Source organism: Petromyzon marinus, chromosome 27, assembly GCF_048934315.1.
Source record: "Petromyzon marinus isolate PM22_M1 ecotype Great Lakes invasive population chromosome 27, UKy_Petmar_22M1.pri1.0, whole genome shotgun sequence".
Lineage (NCBI taxonomy): Eukaryota > Metazoa > Chordata > Hyperoartia > Petromyzontiformes > Petromyzontidae > Petromyzon > Petromyzon marinus.
In genome coordinates this window covers 2,098,753-2,117,013 of record NC_133693.1, presented here as the reverse complement: position 1 = coordinate 2,117,013, position 18,261 = coordinate 2,098,753, and the positions used below count along the sequence as shown (strand labels likewise).

The following is an 18,261-nucleotide window of genomic DNA, read 5'->3' as shown; positions in this document are numbered from 1 at the left end:
CGAAGGCAACAGCATGTAACCCGGGCGTTTGTCATCGGTGCTCGCTAACAAGTGCTTGCCCCAACAATCTGCGTAGGCTACGCGGGGGATCTTTGTCTTTGTTTTTTTTTCTCCCATGGAAGTGCGAGCGAGCCAACGAACTAGCGAGCAGCCCCGGCGCCTGTCCCTTGCACGAGAAACCATGGCAGCTGCCCACGGTTGCCAGGGGCGGTCCGTCTCTCGCGTGCCACTCCAGGCTCGTCGCCTTCCATGAGCGCCGGCGAGAGGCATCCGCGAGGTCGCAGTGCACGGGCGGATGCGTTTTTTTTTTCTCTTTCCCCCAACCCACTCGTGGCCGTTAATGAGCGCTGGACAATGCCGGGTGACGTCCCAGGAGCGCTGGTCGTGGCGTCGTCGCCTCTCTCTCCCCCGTGTTGCGGGGGTCACGACCTCCGGCCTAGGTGTCCCACGCACGCGGCGGCGGCGGCGGCGGCGATGACGACGAGGGCGCTCCCCGTTCCTCCGTCGTGACGGACGCACAGCGCTTGATGGAGTGGGTTGAGAGAGAGAGAGAGGCGCCGGTGTCCAAGGGAATAACTATTAAAAACTGTTTTATTTTACCAGGAGAGGCTTATCATGTGGAAATGTATTGCAGCCAAGTACTGGAAATGCACGTGGATTCTAAATGCGGATGGAAAAACGGAGGACCCGGAGAAAATTCCACGCGACCAAGGGGTGAACTTGGGATTGAACCCACGCCCTCCAGTATACCAGGCGAGGTAGCAAACATCTCACCGTCGTTACACATTCTGCGCAACGTTATATTCTACAGCGGCTAAAGCTGTAGAATACACGACGGCAGCTGTCACAGGTTCCAAAATCTCAACGCCTCTCTTCATCCGTACATGGTTACACATCTGTGCCATTGTTGTCTTTGGGGGTCGAGCACTTGGGTTGTGCATGTGGTCTTCACCGACAAGCTGCGGGTAAGCTACAGATGGACTTCGTCTGTACCTGGAGTTCATCTGTACCTTACCCCTGAGCGTGTGTCGATGACCACCTATGAAAATCGGATTGAACGCAAGTACCGCAATAGAAACAAAAACAGGTGCTGGTGTAAATACGACGTTGCGTGAAAGGTTATACGAGTGCTGATGTTTCTGATCTAACATTAGGGACGCGCGTGGAGTGAAACTATTGAACCAGCCGTATCAAGTGTAATCTCGCTGCTTGGGATGCGTTCTAAGTGCTGGATGTCGTTCAATATCCATTACCGATAGCCACAAGCCTGCAACAGGGTTTAGTGTGACAGCTGAGTTTGATTTACCGCTTCCGGCGCGTTTACCGGTTGTCCCGCGTGTAGTTCGGCACGGTGCCCCACGTTTCGCGCCACCTTCTTCACCAGTCAGGAAGTTCGCTCGGTTTCTCGAAGAAGCTTGCCGACGCGCGGCGTGACTCGAAAACGCCTCGGAGAGCGATGCGTCACAACGACGGTGAAGACCGCAGACCTGCGCGACAGCTGAGTTGAAGCTGCCGAAGAAAATCGCCGCGATCGGGAATCGTGGTGGTGCGGCACGTAAACTTCTGTGCCACCGCTACCCTGCTACGCAAAGGCAAAGACACCCTTGCGTAGCCGTGAACAGACTGTTGGGGCAAGCGCTATGAAGGCCGGCACGGAACACGAGGGGGTGGGGTGGTCAGCGCCATGCCCGGCCGCCTTTGTATCCCCAGTGCTGATGTTTACACACTGTACCAGGTACTCATTTGGGGCTGAGTCGACTTAGGCAAGGCCCGGGAATCGTTCAAATATATTCAACCACTGTTATTGATCGTGAGCGGGAAATCGAACATGGGCCGCCGGGTCCGTAGCGCAGTGTGCTCAACGCCACCGCTCCCCTGCTACGCACGCGCGCACGCGCGCGCGTTATACAACCAAAGACGATCTGAAACGACCCAAACGATGTCATTGCAAAGTTCGAAGTTTCCAAAGGGATAAAAAAAAACCACGCGCACACACACACACACACACACTCAGGCATGCACGCGCACATGCATACGTACACCGGCAAAGCCAAAGCAAGTTAGTCTGTGCCAGATGGGGAGTTCATTAGGGAGAGTGCGAGCCTGCAGACAAGAGTCTGGCTTTAGAATAAAAGGCGCGGCGGCCGGCATTATGATGGGGGCTGCGAGGACACAGCCACGTTCTGTCGGCCTGCCATCTGGCCCCCCTGACGGCCCCGCATAGCGAGGAGAGGAGTTCCCCTTTTACAAATGTCCTTTTGAACTTGCAAACCCCCTCGCCTCTGCTCCTTCTCACAACAAAGGGAGCTGAGAGCTCACCGATGAATAATTCGGATCGCTGTTGTTGCTACGACTTCTGAAAGTGAGCAGATTTTATACATATGATATAAAACGAAACCCCCATGTAGGTTTCCGTGGTCGCCCTGCTGCTGTGTAGCTTCACGCCGCGTTTTCCCGTCGTAGCTGGCATCCATAATAGAGGTTTTCTTTTGGGTTAGATCGCGTTAATATAAATGTGTCGTTAAAACCGCCACCACCCGATGATGCCAGTTGTAATTAGTGGCGAAATTGTAAATGTTGTGGATTTCCTCTCCAACACACCGGTGTGCTGTACTAGTAACGAATTGGCACGTTCTGTTTACGTGACAAACCTTACTACTAATTGGCTGTGTCGGGTGGTGGCGGGTTTAACGACACATTTATATATTTACGCGATCTCACCCAAAAAAACCCTCTAATATGGATGATATTGGCCGCGAAAGCCTACGTGTTGAACTGTATCTCGCATCGTTTGCCATCGTTGTCCGACGTTTCGCCCCACACACCGAGAGCTCCTTCAGTAACTGAGTCCTTCATAACAACAACAACCGGCTGCTGGCACGAAAGCCTCCCGACGCCGCGTCCGTCATCGGGGGGCTGTTTGACCATACTTCACCGCGCTGGTCAGCACGAGGTTGTCGTTTTACGTGGCCGGGAATCTCAAGTCGCCGGGTTTTGCCCAATTCGCAGCGCGCGGCGCAGTAACGGCAACGTTTTTGCCAAAGTTTCTAAAGCTCGTTCTGCTTCGTTAGCGGTCGGCCTATGGCGGCGGCAGCAGTGAGCTTGGCTGTTGGGGGCGAGTGAGAGTGGCGTTAGCGCGGGAGATGGAGCGCCCTCTGCCAGCGCGATCCTGCAGCGGGACGAGGAACCAAGACAACAGTGAGGGAGGGACGTGCCGGGAGAAACTGGCGGCGTCTTCACGCGGAGCAGCGTCAGCGATTGTGCAAAGTACGTAGGCACCACGAAGGACCATCGCCCCGAAATGTATCCTCATACACATATACACGCACGGACACACGGAGTGTATATGTATTTCGTATGAGAGCAGTCTTGTAATTGTCCCTATATTTAGATGAAATTACGAAAACTCAGCACGTTCGTCAATATGTTAAAGAGGGGACGATGTATATTTGGCGTAGTTTTGGGCAGGTTCCCTTCATCATCTCTCTGCTATGGAGAAGATCCCTTGCCTAAAACGTAGCCTCTTATATATATTTTTTCCCCCTGTTTCGAATAGTGTGTGTTTTTCACAGATACGTTGAGGTTTTGTTTTTTTTGCGCTTGTTCACCACTGCTTGAATCATACCAAAAATACATCCAGAGTAAAACCTTGGATTGCGAGTAACTTGGTCGGCGAGTGTTTTGCAAGACGAGCAATTTTTTTTAAATAAATATTAATTTGATAAACGAGCGAGGTCTTGCAATACGAGTAGTACGTATACGCTTTGTCTGCCGAGCGTCACGTTATCACAACTGATGTACGAGTGCTTTGATATACGAGTGCTTTGGATTACAAACACGTTTCCGGAACGAATTATGCTCGCAATCCAAGGTTTTACTGTATTTTTAATTCACGAAAGGGGTCCACATTGTGGCTTGAGGGGTTCAGCGCATTTTGAATAAAATAAAAACATTCACACCACGGCCGGTCGTGGTGAACGGATGTATCGGCAGAATCGGTCGCACCTGAGCGACAGCAATACCGCACGTGTGTGCGTTGAACTTCATTTGCACCGTACGTAGCCGAGCATGCCGATCGGAGGTGCGGGGGAAGGAACTCCTGGGGAGAGGTGCTGACATTAAACCCAGATTTTCATAAATGCGTACGCTCCAAATCTCCCTAAACGCACCCGTTCATCCGAGCGCTGGTGAGCATTGCTGAGTGTTTGGATTGGTGACCGCCACGAAGGCTTGCCAGGCATCGTGGGCGAGGGTCTGCCGGGGCATGGCCAAGGTGGTGGCGGTGCTGAGAGCGCCGCCCCCGCTGATGCCCAGTCGCCGTGGCTCTTCTTCCCCGGGTTCTCCAGTTTGCTCCCACAAGAAGCCGAGCTCTCGGCATTCACGAGGGCGCCGAGCAACGTGCCCCTGTGCAGCGGGACCCTCCCGAGACGAAAGCAAAGAGGCTCGAGACACATCGAGGCTTTCCGGGGGATCAACAAGTAATCGTCGCGAGCACGGCGTCCCGGAGAACGAGTCCACGGAGCGATTCATTTCGGAAGCAAAACAAATGCGCCACGTCCGCCGCGCCTCGTGCGGAATGCTCGCGTAGCCGAAGAGCGCACAGCGCAACGGTGGACGGGTCGCCGGGGGGGGGGGGGGTGGGGGGCGGCTGCGGGTTTTACATTTTGAGCCGCGACACGGAGATCGGCGCGCACAATAAAAAAAAAATAGTTTGCTTTAGCACCCCCCTTCCCGCGGCGAAAGCCTCGTCCTGCAGATAAGAGCTCGCGAGAAATTACCGGGCGCGTTACGGTTTACCGGCTACGCACCGTAACCCGAGACGTGCAACATAAGGGACGGTAATCCTGAAGATACAAAACGTTAACTTTGCCCTGCTGAATCGAGTTCGAATAATCCCGCAGTCTATATTCAAACGTTATTGTTGTCTGACACAGGTTAATTTTCTCCCTCTCTCTGCCTGCCTACCTCCCTCGCACTCCCCCCTGCTTATAAATGTCAGCGTTACTGGCCGAGGGCGCCATCAACCATTGCGACCTGCGGGATAATGCACTGCTTTTCTAAAGAGCCACATTTGTGTGAGTGCATCAATCAAAGTCTCGGTGCGGGCCCCCATCCAGCATTTAAATGAGCGACTCGTGTTGTCTGTAGCGTCGCTGATAACATTTACAGCGGCTGCTTTGCTTGCTAGCTTCTTTTTCTCGCTCTGCGTCTCTATGTCTCCCGCTCCCCCCTCGCATTCGCGGGAGGCTTACATCTGCCGCTGACACGGATGGCTTTGGCTTTTTCGCGAAACAATATCCGTCAAAAAATGTCGCGTTCATCATTTGCCATTTAAGCAGAGCAGAAAAAAATAAAAAAACCCAACTCCCTTTGGAGTTGCACCTCAAACGCGCGTGACAAGGCAACAATTTTGAGGCCGGAATAATTTACGGCTCCGAAAAAAAAAATAACGCGGCCGCCTCGAATATAAAACGGTTTCCTAGAAAGCGGATAATTGGCGTCGGGGAGCTGCGCGTTTACGGCGTGAAAAATTTGGGCCTCAGCTGCCAGATTTGGCCGCGAAGCGACGAGGGCCACGGGACCGGAATGATGTCATGTTGGGAGCGGCGGGGCTGGCACGAATGGGACTGCTTCCTTCGCTGAAAAGGGGTCCCAGTGAATGGGCACCTTCCGTCTTTGTCGAGCTGTGAAAAAGCGTTGGCAGAGCGACAGAAAAGCCGGGGTCAACGCGGGCCCTTTATTGGCCCGTCTCATTCACCGGGGCCCCGGCCACCTCGGCCGGCCCGGTGGTGGTGCCGTCGCTTTCAACGGGCGCCGGCGCCCCCCCCCCCCGCCCCAACAACCCCTACCCCCCCACCACCCGCCACCTCCCTTGTGTGGGCCCGATGTGAGGCCGCACTCTGCTACAAGTGAGGCCTAGAGATGCTCAATCATGTAAATTACTGTAATTTACCGCAAGTCAATTCTGACTTGATTAATGTCCCATGGCTTATTTGTACACATTTCAGTTACGCCTTTCCAATTTCCGCCTTTGCCGCAAATAATGCGTCGCCGGTGTCCTGACAAAGTGGTGAGTGATTAGGTTCTAACAAAAAAAAAATAGCGATTTCAGTTTGTTTGCCCCGAGAACAAAAGCTATATTTATTTGCATTACCAAATTAAATCCGCCTGAATTAGCTGTGCCCCGGCTGCTTTTTTGATGAACCCCATTCAATGAAAAGTCGCTATTATTATTATTGCTGTCTCTCCCCACTCTCTCAAGTAACTACTGACATTAATTAAACAGGGGAAAAAAACATAGCATTTGAAAAAAACATGCTGGATGAAGGCCTCCCCAAGCCACCGGCAATCTATCTTGCGCCCTCACATGATGCGATTTCACCGCTCCGTCTCTTCGGCTGCCACTGTTGTTGACCATCGGACGTCATCCCTTCTGATGACGTTTCCTGGCGCAAGCCCATTCGCTTTCATTGAATGTGTGAATGACCATGTTTCTAACCCATATGTGATCATTCTTACACGGTTAGGTGAAATGTCGCCGTCAGTTTGAGGTCTCAATTTGCATCTCTCCAACATTTGATCCTTGATTAAATAAAATCCCTTTAGCTGGGACGTGACGGCGTGGTGCTGTATGAACGGAATGCAATTTGCTGTGGCTGCGCTGTGCATACGAGGAATTTCCTTGGCCCAGTGTTCAACCACTATAGGTAAAGGTGCAGCCCTGCAATTGCTTGCTGACACCGCGACTGGCGGAAGGGGCCTCCACTAGAGGGCGTTCTAAAGATGCCCTCTCTAGAGTGCCCCTACAGAAGGTGTTTTGGCTTACTCCTCCTCACTGGCCAGACGTCTTGAAAGAGGTGGGGGTACCCACGCTTTACCCCACCACTCTACGACCTACTAGCTAACCCAGCCACCGTCATGCGCTCCTCTCCTGCGACCCGTGTTCCATTCCCTCCCCGTCGTCTCTTCCCCCCCCCTCCCCCCCCAGCACTCGTTTGTGTCCTCGCTCAAATTCGAGAAAGACGTTGACGAACTCTGCTCGGTTTCACTAGTCGATGGCGCCCTCACCCGCTTGTCCCGCGCCCGCTGGCACCACCGTTGTCATCCGCCGCTCCCCTCCCCTCCCCCCAGCGAATCGGGAGGCGAATCCACCGGTTGGCCGCGGCTGCGGCGGCGTCGAGAGGGGTCGAGCGCGTGTCGGAGTTTGCGGGCGCTCTCGTCCCGCAGATGGTAACGACGTGAGAACGCTCCCCTGCTCTGCTTCGTCAAAGGCTGCGTGCCCCCCCCCCACCCCCCCCCCCGCCAGCTCCCCCCGCCCGCCTCTCGCTCCCAAGCCGTGCATTGTTTATCGGAGCGTTTGGGGCGAGTCGTGGGGGGGGCGGCTGCGGGGTTAGAACGCTGCAGACGAACAAAGGCAAAACTCACTTCTTCTGGGAGTGATCTCCCCCCCCCCCACAGACACCCCCACACCCCTGGCGGCCCTCGCCTGCTTGCCATGGCTGCCTTATCTTATTGTTGCAGGCTCTCGTGTCATAAAGCCGTGCGGCGGTGTGAACAAACCAAAGAACGGGGGGCCGAAAGGCACCGCCCGAACTGTTGCGCTTCTACTTGGCGTTATCGAGCGAGCTGCGAGCTGTGCTGCTCGCGATTATCCACCCGGTTGATGGGCCGGTGTCGGCTGCGTGCGTGCGTGTGCGTACCGAGGACAAAAATCTAAATGTTCGTGAGGAGGGCAGCTAAAATGGGCCCTTGTTGTGCGATCGCCGTTGCCATCGTCACAGCGAAAGGAAGCTTGCAATCGGCGACGTTGTTTGCATCGCTCGCCTCCGCTTCTGTTCCTGAGGTCGTTGCTGCAATTGGGGTCATCGCTGCGCATGGCTGCCGCCAGAAATCCGGCCCCGTGGAGGCAGCGAGAGAGGGTTGGTGGATCGCCGCACAAATGTTGCCTAAATCCCTTCCCGTAGGTGTCGAGGAGGAGCCGTGAACCTGGCTCGGTCAGGAGAAGGAGGTGCAGCAAAATTGCGGGCTGGTATCATCTTTCATCTGTCCCATCGGTCCCATCTGTATGAGATAGAGTGCCACACGAGTGGTTTTTCTCTGGGTGTTCCGGTTCCCTCCTGTATGTCAACACAACATTTTGGCTGATGACATCGTACACGGTACGAGTACGCGGTACGAGTACACGGTACGCGGTATGAGTATGCGTTGCAAGTACGGTATGAGTACACGGTACAAGTACAGTACGCGTACACGGTACGCAGTACGAGTATGCGTTGCAAGTAGGGTATGAGAACACGGTACAAGTACGGTGCGGAGTGGTCAAAGTTGACGTGATTATAAAACGCATCGATGGAGAGAGATTTACGATTTCAGACGCACGCATTTCGCACATGCGTCAGAGACGTCGGTGATTCTTGGTATCATCACAAAGTGGCTTTTTTACTTGGGTATAGTATGCCAACCAGTTAGGAATGACGTAATTAATTTGTCCACCTCTCTTGATACGGGCAAACAACTCTGAAAAATACCGCAGTGTCGGACGTACTCATTAAAAACGTATATATTTTTTATCCACCCTGGGATGGAGATGGCGCACACACATTTTATTGTTTGTCAAAAACCACCGATTTATTCCAAAAATAATCCCTATTATCTCATACAATAGATGTTGATATTGAAAAGTTGGCTGCAGGGTCGCCTTATTTGTAGAAGTACCCGAAACATTTGGTTCTCGTCGTGTTCCGTGTGCCGCTGAAAGTGAACAACGTGCCAACAATGCAACTCCGACGCTGATAATCCTTGGAAAGCCGAATAGAGTTCACGAGAAGTCACAAAAACACCTCGTGAAAGACCGGACGACGCTGAAGATCCCTGGCTTCGATCCTTCGTGAAGCTCCTGGACCACAATCCACTGCAGCCGCAGATGCGGATTACTGATGATGATGATGTTTATGCAAAAATTTATAATTTAAATATCTCCGGAGACCCTAGAGGGAGCTCCAAATTGCAGGGCTGCACCTTTAGCTTTTAATTACAGTAATTGTTAATTAATTCCTTGTTTCACCCTGAATACAGACTTATATATTTTTGTTTAGTTTATGCAAAAAAGTCAGATTGTTGAGCAAATTATTTCAAATCTTGTGCCACATTGCCCTTTATTATGCACAGTTTATTCATATCCCATGACCAGCGCTATGAATAGTTGCCGACATTAGGTGTTCGCAAAATGTCACTTTGATAACACAACATACTAATAGCACAACATGCATGTAAAAAACACGAAATATTCATAACACCAAATATTCATAACGCGAAATATTCATAACACGAAATATAACACGACATATTAATTCACCTTCACATATTTGTCCCTCCACTTAAAACAAATATAATCGGCCACACGGCATTCTGGGAGTGCATAATTGAACTCGGTCGCATATCTAGCAGAGAGGAGAATCCTTGCCAGTTCACCGGCATGGCTCAAGCAAGCAAGCAAGCGTGACTGCTGATGAGACACTGAATGTCGAAGCCTGTCCACGAAGTTCTCTTGTACTGAGCCGGTGCTTCTCAAAAATAATGCACTCCCACGGATAGCCGTGTGGCTGATGTGGTGTAAATTTGTTTTTGTATTTTGTATGTGGAGGGACAGATAATGCGAAAGAAAGCGTTGTTGTCTGTTTATTTATTTTGCTAATTATATGCCCCCTTCATGTTTCAATCCCTCGACCGCTTCGAACGTGTAGTTGGCATGCTCTGCACTGTAGAGAGAACGTTGTGTTTACCCTAAAATTGTATTTAAAATTATAATTAACCAAAAATATTGCTTTTTAGATATAAAATACCCCGTTTCAGGGTGACGTCCCAAGGAGACGGAGCTCCATTCAACTGCAATCATTTAATGAAACGTGACTTTGTTTTTGTCACTCAAGGAACATTCCAATTGTCTTTGTTTCGCGTGTGTGGTGGCACAGAGATAAGAGCCAAACGCCCATCGCTTTAATTACCGCCACTGCTGCTTCGTCTGTGCCGGTGTAACCCACCCCAAGATGCCGTTCGCGATTTGAGCTGGTTTCATTTTGGAAGCGGAGGCGACACAAAAACCCAACAACCTCACGCTTTGTTATCGTTCGTTATTGTCGTCGGCCGTGATTTATCCACCGCTGGATGAAGGCCTCCCCGAGGACGTCCCAATAACCTCACGGAATCTTGTGACGCACTAATCCGTCCTTGCTCTTGGAACGCGAGCTGACTTCGTCACTCCATCTCCGCGGTGGACGCCCTCACGGGCCAAGAATGCCATCTTTTTTTAAAATTCCTACCGTGGCAAGCAGCTTTTGCGCGGGCTGTAATCTACGCCCTGCTGGCATGGGCGGTTTGAGCCGGGCTTTTATTATGGAATTTCAAGTGGGAAAATAAATCTAGTAAATCATCAGCGTCCATCATCATCAACATCGGCTATGATCTGTCCACTCCTGGACGATGAAGGCCTCTATATGCCACGTCAGTGACGGGGGTTGTTGATTGGCTGATATTTTTTTCGCGCTGGTCAGTGTGGGGGGACCCTGGCGAAGGAGTGGGGGGGGGTGCCCTGGAACGGATCAGATAGAGCCCACCGCTGATTTATGTCAGCTGTGGCCCGGAATCGCCTTGAGATCACAAGGTTCATATTGCATTATGCTAACCGCTGCGCCGCCTCTCCCCCAAGCCATCGCAATCTTGCATAGTCCGGTGATGCGATAATCCACCGAGCACCTGCACACGAGCCGATGTCGTCGCTCCACCTCCGTGTGTGGGCGTCTTCTTGGGCGCGATCGCTCCTTTGGCTGCCGCTCCAACGTTAGTCTCGACCGCCGGTGATCGTCCCCTCTAGCCGCGACGTGTCCTGACCAAGCCCACTTACTTTTATAAACTGTCACTGTTATGTCTCTGACTTGCGTGTGTTCTCCAAGCTACGGGTTTCCTTTCCTGACTCAGTTTAATTGCGGGCGTACACCCCTCGACGATTCTTTGCGCACTTTTCAGTTTTTTCCTCCCCATTTCTGTTTGGCCATGCCGTATGTTCCTGAACTCTACGTACAATCTAAAGGTATAGATGGAAACAATTATCCATTAGGAATTCCTGTCAGTAATGAATGTCGTGAAGAAGCTTCCAGCACGTGAAGTGAAACGTCGGACGCCTACTTTGCCAAACAACACGTGGCACAACCCGTAGCTGACTGACCGCGTGCCCTGTCCCGTGTGTCCCGCGCGTGACGCGGTGCAGATGGTGGCGTGCGGCGTGCGCTGTGCGCTCATGGAGCGGGGAGCCGGTGGGGGGCTCCGTGCCCCCCGTGAGCTCCGCCGGTCACGGCCCGCGGCCCAGGGACCCCCCCGGAGTCTCGACGCCGACGGCGAGGACAGCGGCGCTGGAGTTGGTGGCTCCGCCGTCCAGGGTAACCGATCGCGAACTCGCGACCGTCCGATTGCGAGCCGCTCGCTCTAGCGCTCAGCTACCCGGGCCGGTCGCTCAAATCCAAACTTCGGGTGCATTTATTTGATACGGTCGAGTGGGCGGTCACAGTTGTGCCAGACGGCGCCTTGTTTGTACCCGCCGCACACTTGTTGTCGTTGTTGTTGTCGTTGTTGTCGTTGTTGTTGTTTACCCTTTAGTTGCTAATCACTTCCTGGCTGCTGCTTTGTGTAGAGACGGCGGGCAGCTCTTAGTCTCGTTACACCTCAATGAGTGGAGAATTATCGAGTCACCTTAGTTCATTCAAGTTGTTTAACCAGGCGATAATTTGAGACACCAGGATGAGTCATTTGCAAGTGAATTGCGAAGTACTGTACAATCCACCTATATGAGTATGTTGGTATCCGTGGGTATCTGTGTGAGTCTGGGTCTTAGTGAGAGTCTCGGTCTTTGTTGGAGTATCTGGGTCTCTGTGTGAGTCTATGGGTCTCGTTGCGAGTCTATGGGGTTTTGTGTGAGTCTATGGGTCTCTGTGTGAGTCTATGGGTCTCTGTGTGAGTCTATGGGTCTCTGTGTGAGTCTGTGGGTCTCTGTGTGAGTCTATGGGTCTCTGTGCGAGTCTATGGGTCTCTGTGTGAGTCTATGGGTCTCTGTGTGAGTCTATGGGTCTCTGTGTGAGTCTATGGGTCTCTGTGTGAGTCTATGGGTCTCTGTGTGAGTCTATGGGTCTCTGTGTGAGTCTATGGGTCTCTGTGTGAGTCTATGGGTCTCTGCGTGAGTCTGTGGGTCTCTGTGTGAGTCTATGGGTCTCTGTGTGAGTCTATGGGTCTCTGTGTGAGTCTGTTGGTCTCTGTGTGAGTGTGGATGGGTCTCTGTGTGAGTCTATGGGTCTCTGTGTGAGTCTATGGGTCTCTGTGTGAGTCTATGGGTCTCTGTGTGAGTCTATGGGTCTCTGTGTGAGTCTATGGGTCTCTGTGTGAGTCTATGGGTCTCTGTGTGAGTCTATGGGTCTCTGTGTGAGTCTATGGGTCTCTGTGTGAGTCTATGGGTCTCTGTGCGGTGTCTGTGCCGTCGCGATGTCGCCGTTTGTACGACGCTGGCCGATCTCCCACCCCCCCCCCCCACGCTGCTGACGGACGTGTCCCTGCTTCTGTTGAACCCTCCTTCTCCTGTGGGTGTGTATATGGTGTGTGTGATATGCGTTTGCATAGTCCGGCAAAACAACCCCCTACCTCCTCGCGGTGCCGGACGGGCAACTCTGTCGTGGACAGTGCTGTGGGGGGAGTTCCAATTTTGATTGGCTCCTCCCCTCATGGCATATGTGTCCACCACAGGGGCTAAACGGGGGCTCTGGACGGGTGCGAGGGGCTGGTAACCCCTCCACCTTCAATTAATTACCACAAAACCACGAATTAAAGTGAAATATGTAACAACTAAGCTTGTGCCGGAGGCCCCGGGGGGCCAGGCGTCTATGACGTCTCCTGGCCAAACCCCAATTGGCGGAGCCAGGAGATTGAATACCTACCCTCGGGGCTACTCCAGAAACAACGAAAAGCCACTACGGGTGGCCACGTGGAATGTTCGAACGCTCACTGCAGAGGAGAGGCTGCCACTCCTCTGTCGGGAGCTGGACCGGTACCGCCTGGATCTATGCGGCATTCAGGAGGTCCGGTGGACCGGCTCTGGCTCCTGCCACCATGAGGGGTGGACAGTCCTCTACTCGGGGCAGCAGACTGCCAAACAACAGGGTGTGGGTCTTCTTTTGAACAAAAGAATGAAGGGGGCGTGGGAGCGTGGCGGTGAGGTGTGGGAAGCTGTAAGCCCCAGGCTACTTTGGGCTCGCCTTCCCATCAACCGGAGGCGAGGAATGGTGGTCGTGGTTACTTATGCCCCCACCGAAGATGAACATCCGTGGAGGGATGCAGGCAAAGCCGATGAGTCAGATGCCTTCTATGACCTCCTGTCACAGGTGCTGGCTAAAGTGGCCCCTCGGGATAGAGTCATCATGTTGGGTGACTTCAATGCCCGAGTTGGTCATGATACTGGCACCTGGTCTGGAGTGATTGGAGGGCATGGGCCAGATCAGCTCAATAACAACGGTAGGAGGCTGCTAGATTTTTGTGCAGCCCATGGGCTTGTAATTACCAACACGCTGTTCCGGCATCGGCGCATCCACACAACATCATGGATGCATGCCGGGTCCAAGCAAGAACATCTGCTGGACTACATAGTGACGGACCAGCGAATGCGAGCCCATGTCCTTGACACCAGGACCTACCGTGGAGCTGATCTGCCCTCTGACCATCGACTAGTCATCTGTAAGATGCGCCTGCCATTCTTCCACTCCGGTGGTGGGTGTACACCCAGGACCCCATTCCAACCTAAAGTGGCCTGGTCTCAGTTATCTGATGAAAGTTGCAAGCGAGAATTTCATCATCGCTTGCGGCTGGGATTGGCATCGTCCCCGACTCCTCCTGATGTCGAGGGTAAATGGGCGAGGTTTAGGACTGTGACTCATGCAGCTGCAATGGCTGCTTTGGGTACGCGGTCCAGACCTCCCCAGACACCCTGGATGACAGAGGAGTTGTTCAGGATGGTTGAGAAAAAGCGACAGGCCCACTGTCATCGGCTACAGAATCCCACGTCAGAGAATGAGGAGGCTTACCGCAGACTTCGCTCGGAGGTTCGGAGAGCCGTGAGGCGCTGCAAGGATGGGTGGTGGTCGCGGGTTGCTGAGGAGATGGAGTCTGCCTCAGTGGCCCGTGATCACAAATCGCTATTTAACTCCATCAAAAAAGTAACCTGCAGCGCCACACCTATTACCATCATTAGGGGAAAAAACGGTGATCCAATTTCCGACCCCCAGGAACAGGTTCGCAGATTTGCTGAGCATTTCTGTGAGGTCCTGGGGGAGGGAAAATCCCACAGCCAGGAAAACATCGTGGCACAAAGTGAGGATGACCCTGCTGAGGCTGCGGTGCCTCAAATATTGGATGAAGTCACCCCCTGTGAGTGGCTGGCTGAGGTGCCATCTGCTGAGGAAGTATTGAAGGCGATCCGGAGTCTGAGACCAGGAAAGGCAGCGGGCAGAGATGATCTCCCAAGCGAAATGCTGAGGGAGGGTGGCGTTTGTGCACAGACTGCCCTATATGACATCATAACAACAGTCTGGACCACTGGACGGGTTCCGCAGGATTGGAAGGATGCCCTGGTGGTCCCCCTTTTTAAGAAGGGGGACCGCACAGACTGTAACAACTACAGGGGCATCTCACTCCTCAGTGTGCCGGGAAAGGTCCTGGCAAGGATTATTCAGCATCGCCTTGCCAGGCACGCTGAGGAGAGGCTTGCGGAGCCCCAATGCGGTTTCAGGAAAGGGCGGTCCTGCACAGATGCCATATTTTCTGTCCGTCTGCTACAGCAGAGGTGTAGGGAATTCCAACAAGACCTACATCTCTGCTTTATTGACCTGGTCAAGGCCTATGATACCATCAGTAGGCCTGGGCTCTGGGTTGTTCTTCGTGCTTTTGGAGTACCTGACCCTCTGCTCACGATCATTAAGGACCTTCATGATGGTGAGCGGGCCCGGGTAAAACTACGTGGCCGGGAGTCAGAGCCATTCCCTGTACACCTTGGGGTGCGACAGGGATGTCCTCTGGCTCCCACATTATTTAACATCTATTTTGACCACGTAGTTCGTGAAGCCTTCAATAGCTGTACCGGGGGAATCTCCATATGGTACAGATATAATGGGAGGCTAATCGATGCCCGGGTGCGGTCAAGGGATGGCTCCCTATTGCTCAACCACGTTATGTATGCTGATGACTTGGTAATAGCTGCTCAGTCAGAGGAGGAGTTGGAGACGCTGCTGCTGAGACTGGAGCGTGCCACTAAGAGGTGGGGCCTTACCATCAGCCCCACCAAAACTAAGCACCTGCCTGGGTATTTTGTACCATCGGACACTCCACCCCCACAACTCCCAATCGGTGATGGGGCAGTTGTGGAGAGAGTGGAGAGTTTCCCATACCTGGGCAGTGTGCTTATGACTGGCTCCAGTTTAACAGCAGAGGTCTCACTCCGAATCAGTCGAGCGGCAATATCTTTTCATCGGTTGCGTAACGCTGTGTGGAAGCTACCTGGTCTGTCGCTCCGCACTAAGCTTCAGGTCTTCTCGGCCACGGTCATTCCCTCCCTTCTCTACGCTTGCGAAACGTGGACCCCCCTAATGGAACATCTTCGCCGGTTAGAAACATTTAGGCTGACCTGCCTACGATCCATCCTGGGTTTAACCAGACTGGATTGTGTGAGGAGCTCACAAATCCTTGAAAGATCTGGGCAGGGTCCCATCGGTGAGCTCCTCCGGCAGGCAAGGCTGCGATGGCTGGGTCATGTAGCCCGCATGCCCAGCCACCGCATGCCGAAACAGCTTTTGTTTGGCCGGATTGAGGGGGCTAAGCGGGCGCGGCACGGGCTAGAGAAGAGATGGAGTGATGTGGTACAGGAGGACGTGGAGCTGAGTGGACTTGCCGATGACTGGTACCAGCGGTGTCAAGATCGGCCTCTGTGGAGGAGGCTCGTGAAGGATGCTACTGGGCAGTTGGAGGCAGTCGCCCTCCAACAACAACGGAGGGCGGAGGAGCGACGCTCACAACAGCGAGCGGAGCGCCGGGTGGCTAAAGCACAGCAGGTTGGCACAGTAGGGGGCACAGGTGGTGCATCAGCCAGTCATCTCAGTCAGTCGACCCGTGGCACCTGGGTCTGCCCCGTGACCTCCTGCCAGCGGGCGTTCGACACTTCACGTGGCCTCAGGGTGCACATAGCCTGGCATAAGCGTCGTGGTGACGTCACCGCCACTTAGTGGCGAATGGCGGTTGTTGTTGTTGTTGTGTATGTGTGAGATGTGTCTGTGTGTGTGTGAGATGTGTCTGTGTGTGTGTGAGATGTGTCTGTGTGTGTGTGATGTGTGTCTGTGTGTGTGAGATGTGTCTGTGTGTGTGTGAGATGTGTCTGTGTGTGAAATGTGTCTGTGTGTGTGAGATGTGTCTGTGTGTGTGTGAGATGTGTCTGTGTGTGTGATGTGTATGTGTGAGATGTGTCTGTGTGTGTGTGAGATGTGTCTGTGTGTGTGTGAGATGTGTCTGTGTGTGTGTGAGATGTGTCTGTGTGTGTGAAATGTGTGTCTGTGTGTGTGTGTGAGGTGTGTCTGTGTGTGTGATGTGTGTCTGTGTGTGTGTGTGTGATGTGTGTGTGTGTGAGATGTGTCTGTGTGTGTGTGAGATGTGTCTGTGTGTGTGTGATGTGTCTGTGTGTGTGTGAGATGTGTCTGTGTGTGTGAGATGTGTCTGTGTGTGTGAGAGATATGTCTGTGTGTGTGAGAGATGTCTGTGTGTGTGTGAGATGTGTATGTGTGTGTATGAGATGTGTCTGTGTGTGTGTGAGATGTGTCTGTGTGTGTGAGATGTGTGTCTGTGTGTGTGAGATGTGTGTGTGTGAGATGTGTCTGTGTGTGTGTGAGATGTGTCTGTGTGTGTGTGAGATGTGTCTGTGTGTGTGAGATGTGTCTGTGTGTGTGAGATGTGTCTGTGTGTGTGTGAGATGTGTCTGTGTGTGTGTGATGTGTATGTGTGAGATGTGTCTGTGTGTGTGTGAGATGTGTCTGTGTGTGTGTGAGATGTGTCTGTGTGTGTGTGAGATCTGTCTGTGTATGTAAGATGTGTGTCTGTGTGTGTGTGTGAGGTGTGTCTGTGTGTGTGATGTGTGTCTGTGTGTGTGTGTGATGTGTGTGTGTGTGAGATGTGTCTGTGTGTGTGTGAGATGTGTCTGTGTGTGTGTGATGTGTCTGTGTGGGTGTGAGATGTGTCTGTGTGTGTGAGATGTGTCTGTGTGTGTGAGAGATATGTCTGTGTGTGTGAGAGATGTCTGTGTGTCTGTGAGATGTGTATGTGTGTGTATGAGATGTGTCTGTGTGTGTGTGAGATGTGTCTGTGTGTGTGAGATGTGTGTCTGTGTGTGTGAGATGTGTGTGTGTGTGAGATGTGTCTGTGTGTGTGTGAGATGTGTCTGTGTGTGTGAGATGTGTCTGTGTGTGAGATGTGTCTGTGTGTGTGAGATGTGTCTGTGTGTGTGAGATGAGTCTGTGTGTGTGAGATGTGTCTGTGTGTGTGTGAGATGTGTCTGTGTGTGTGAGATGTGTGTGTGTGTGATGTGTATGTGTGGGATGTGTCTGTGTGTGTGTGAGATGTGTCTGTGTGTGTGTGAGATGTGTGTGTGTGAGATGTGTCTGTGTGTGTGAGATGTGTGTGTGTGAGATGTGTCTGTGTGTGTGTGTGAGATGTGTCTGTGTGTGTGTGAGATGTGTCTGTGTGTGTGAGATGTGTCTGTGTGTGTGAGATGTGTCTGTGTGTGTGTGAGATGAGTCTGTGTGTGTGAGATGTGTCAAAACAACCCCCTACCTCCTCGCGGTGCCGGACGGGCAACTCTGTCGTGGACAGCGATGTGGGGGGAGATCCAATTTTGATTGGCTCCTCCCCTCATGGCATATGTGTCCACCACAGGGGCTAAACGGGGGCTCTGGACGGGTGCGAGGGGCTGGTAACCCCTCCACCTTCAATTAATTACCACGAAACTACGAATTAAACTGAAATATGTAACAACTAAGCTTGTGCCGGAGGCCCCGGGGGGCCAGGCGTCTATGACGTCTCCTGGCCAAACCCCAATTGGCGGAGCCAGGAGATTGAATACCTACCCTCGGGGCTACTCCAGAAACAACGAAAAGCCACTACGGTTGGCCACGTGGAATGTTCGAACGCTCACTG

The 18,261-nt window shown here is 52.8% G+C and overlaps 1 protein-coding gene across 1 annotated transcript in view; it reads left to right on the top strand.

Annotated features, from left to right (window-relative positions):
* Positions 1-18,261, top strand: part of LOC116946652 (uncharacterized) — a 73,355-nt gene that overhangs the window by 12,929 nt on the left and 42,165 nt on the right. Inside the window, exon 2 of the mRNA XM_076069961.1 lies at positions 11,264-11,432. Coding sequence (XP_075926076.1) covers positions 11,264-11,432 — 169 coding nt within the window. The remainder of the gene's footprint in view (positions 1-11,263; positions 11,433-18,261) is intronic.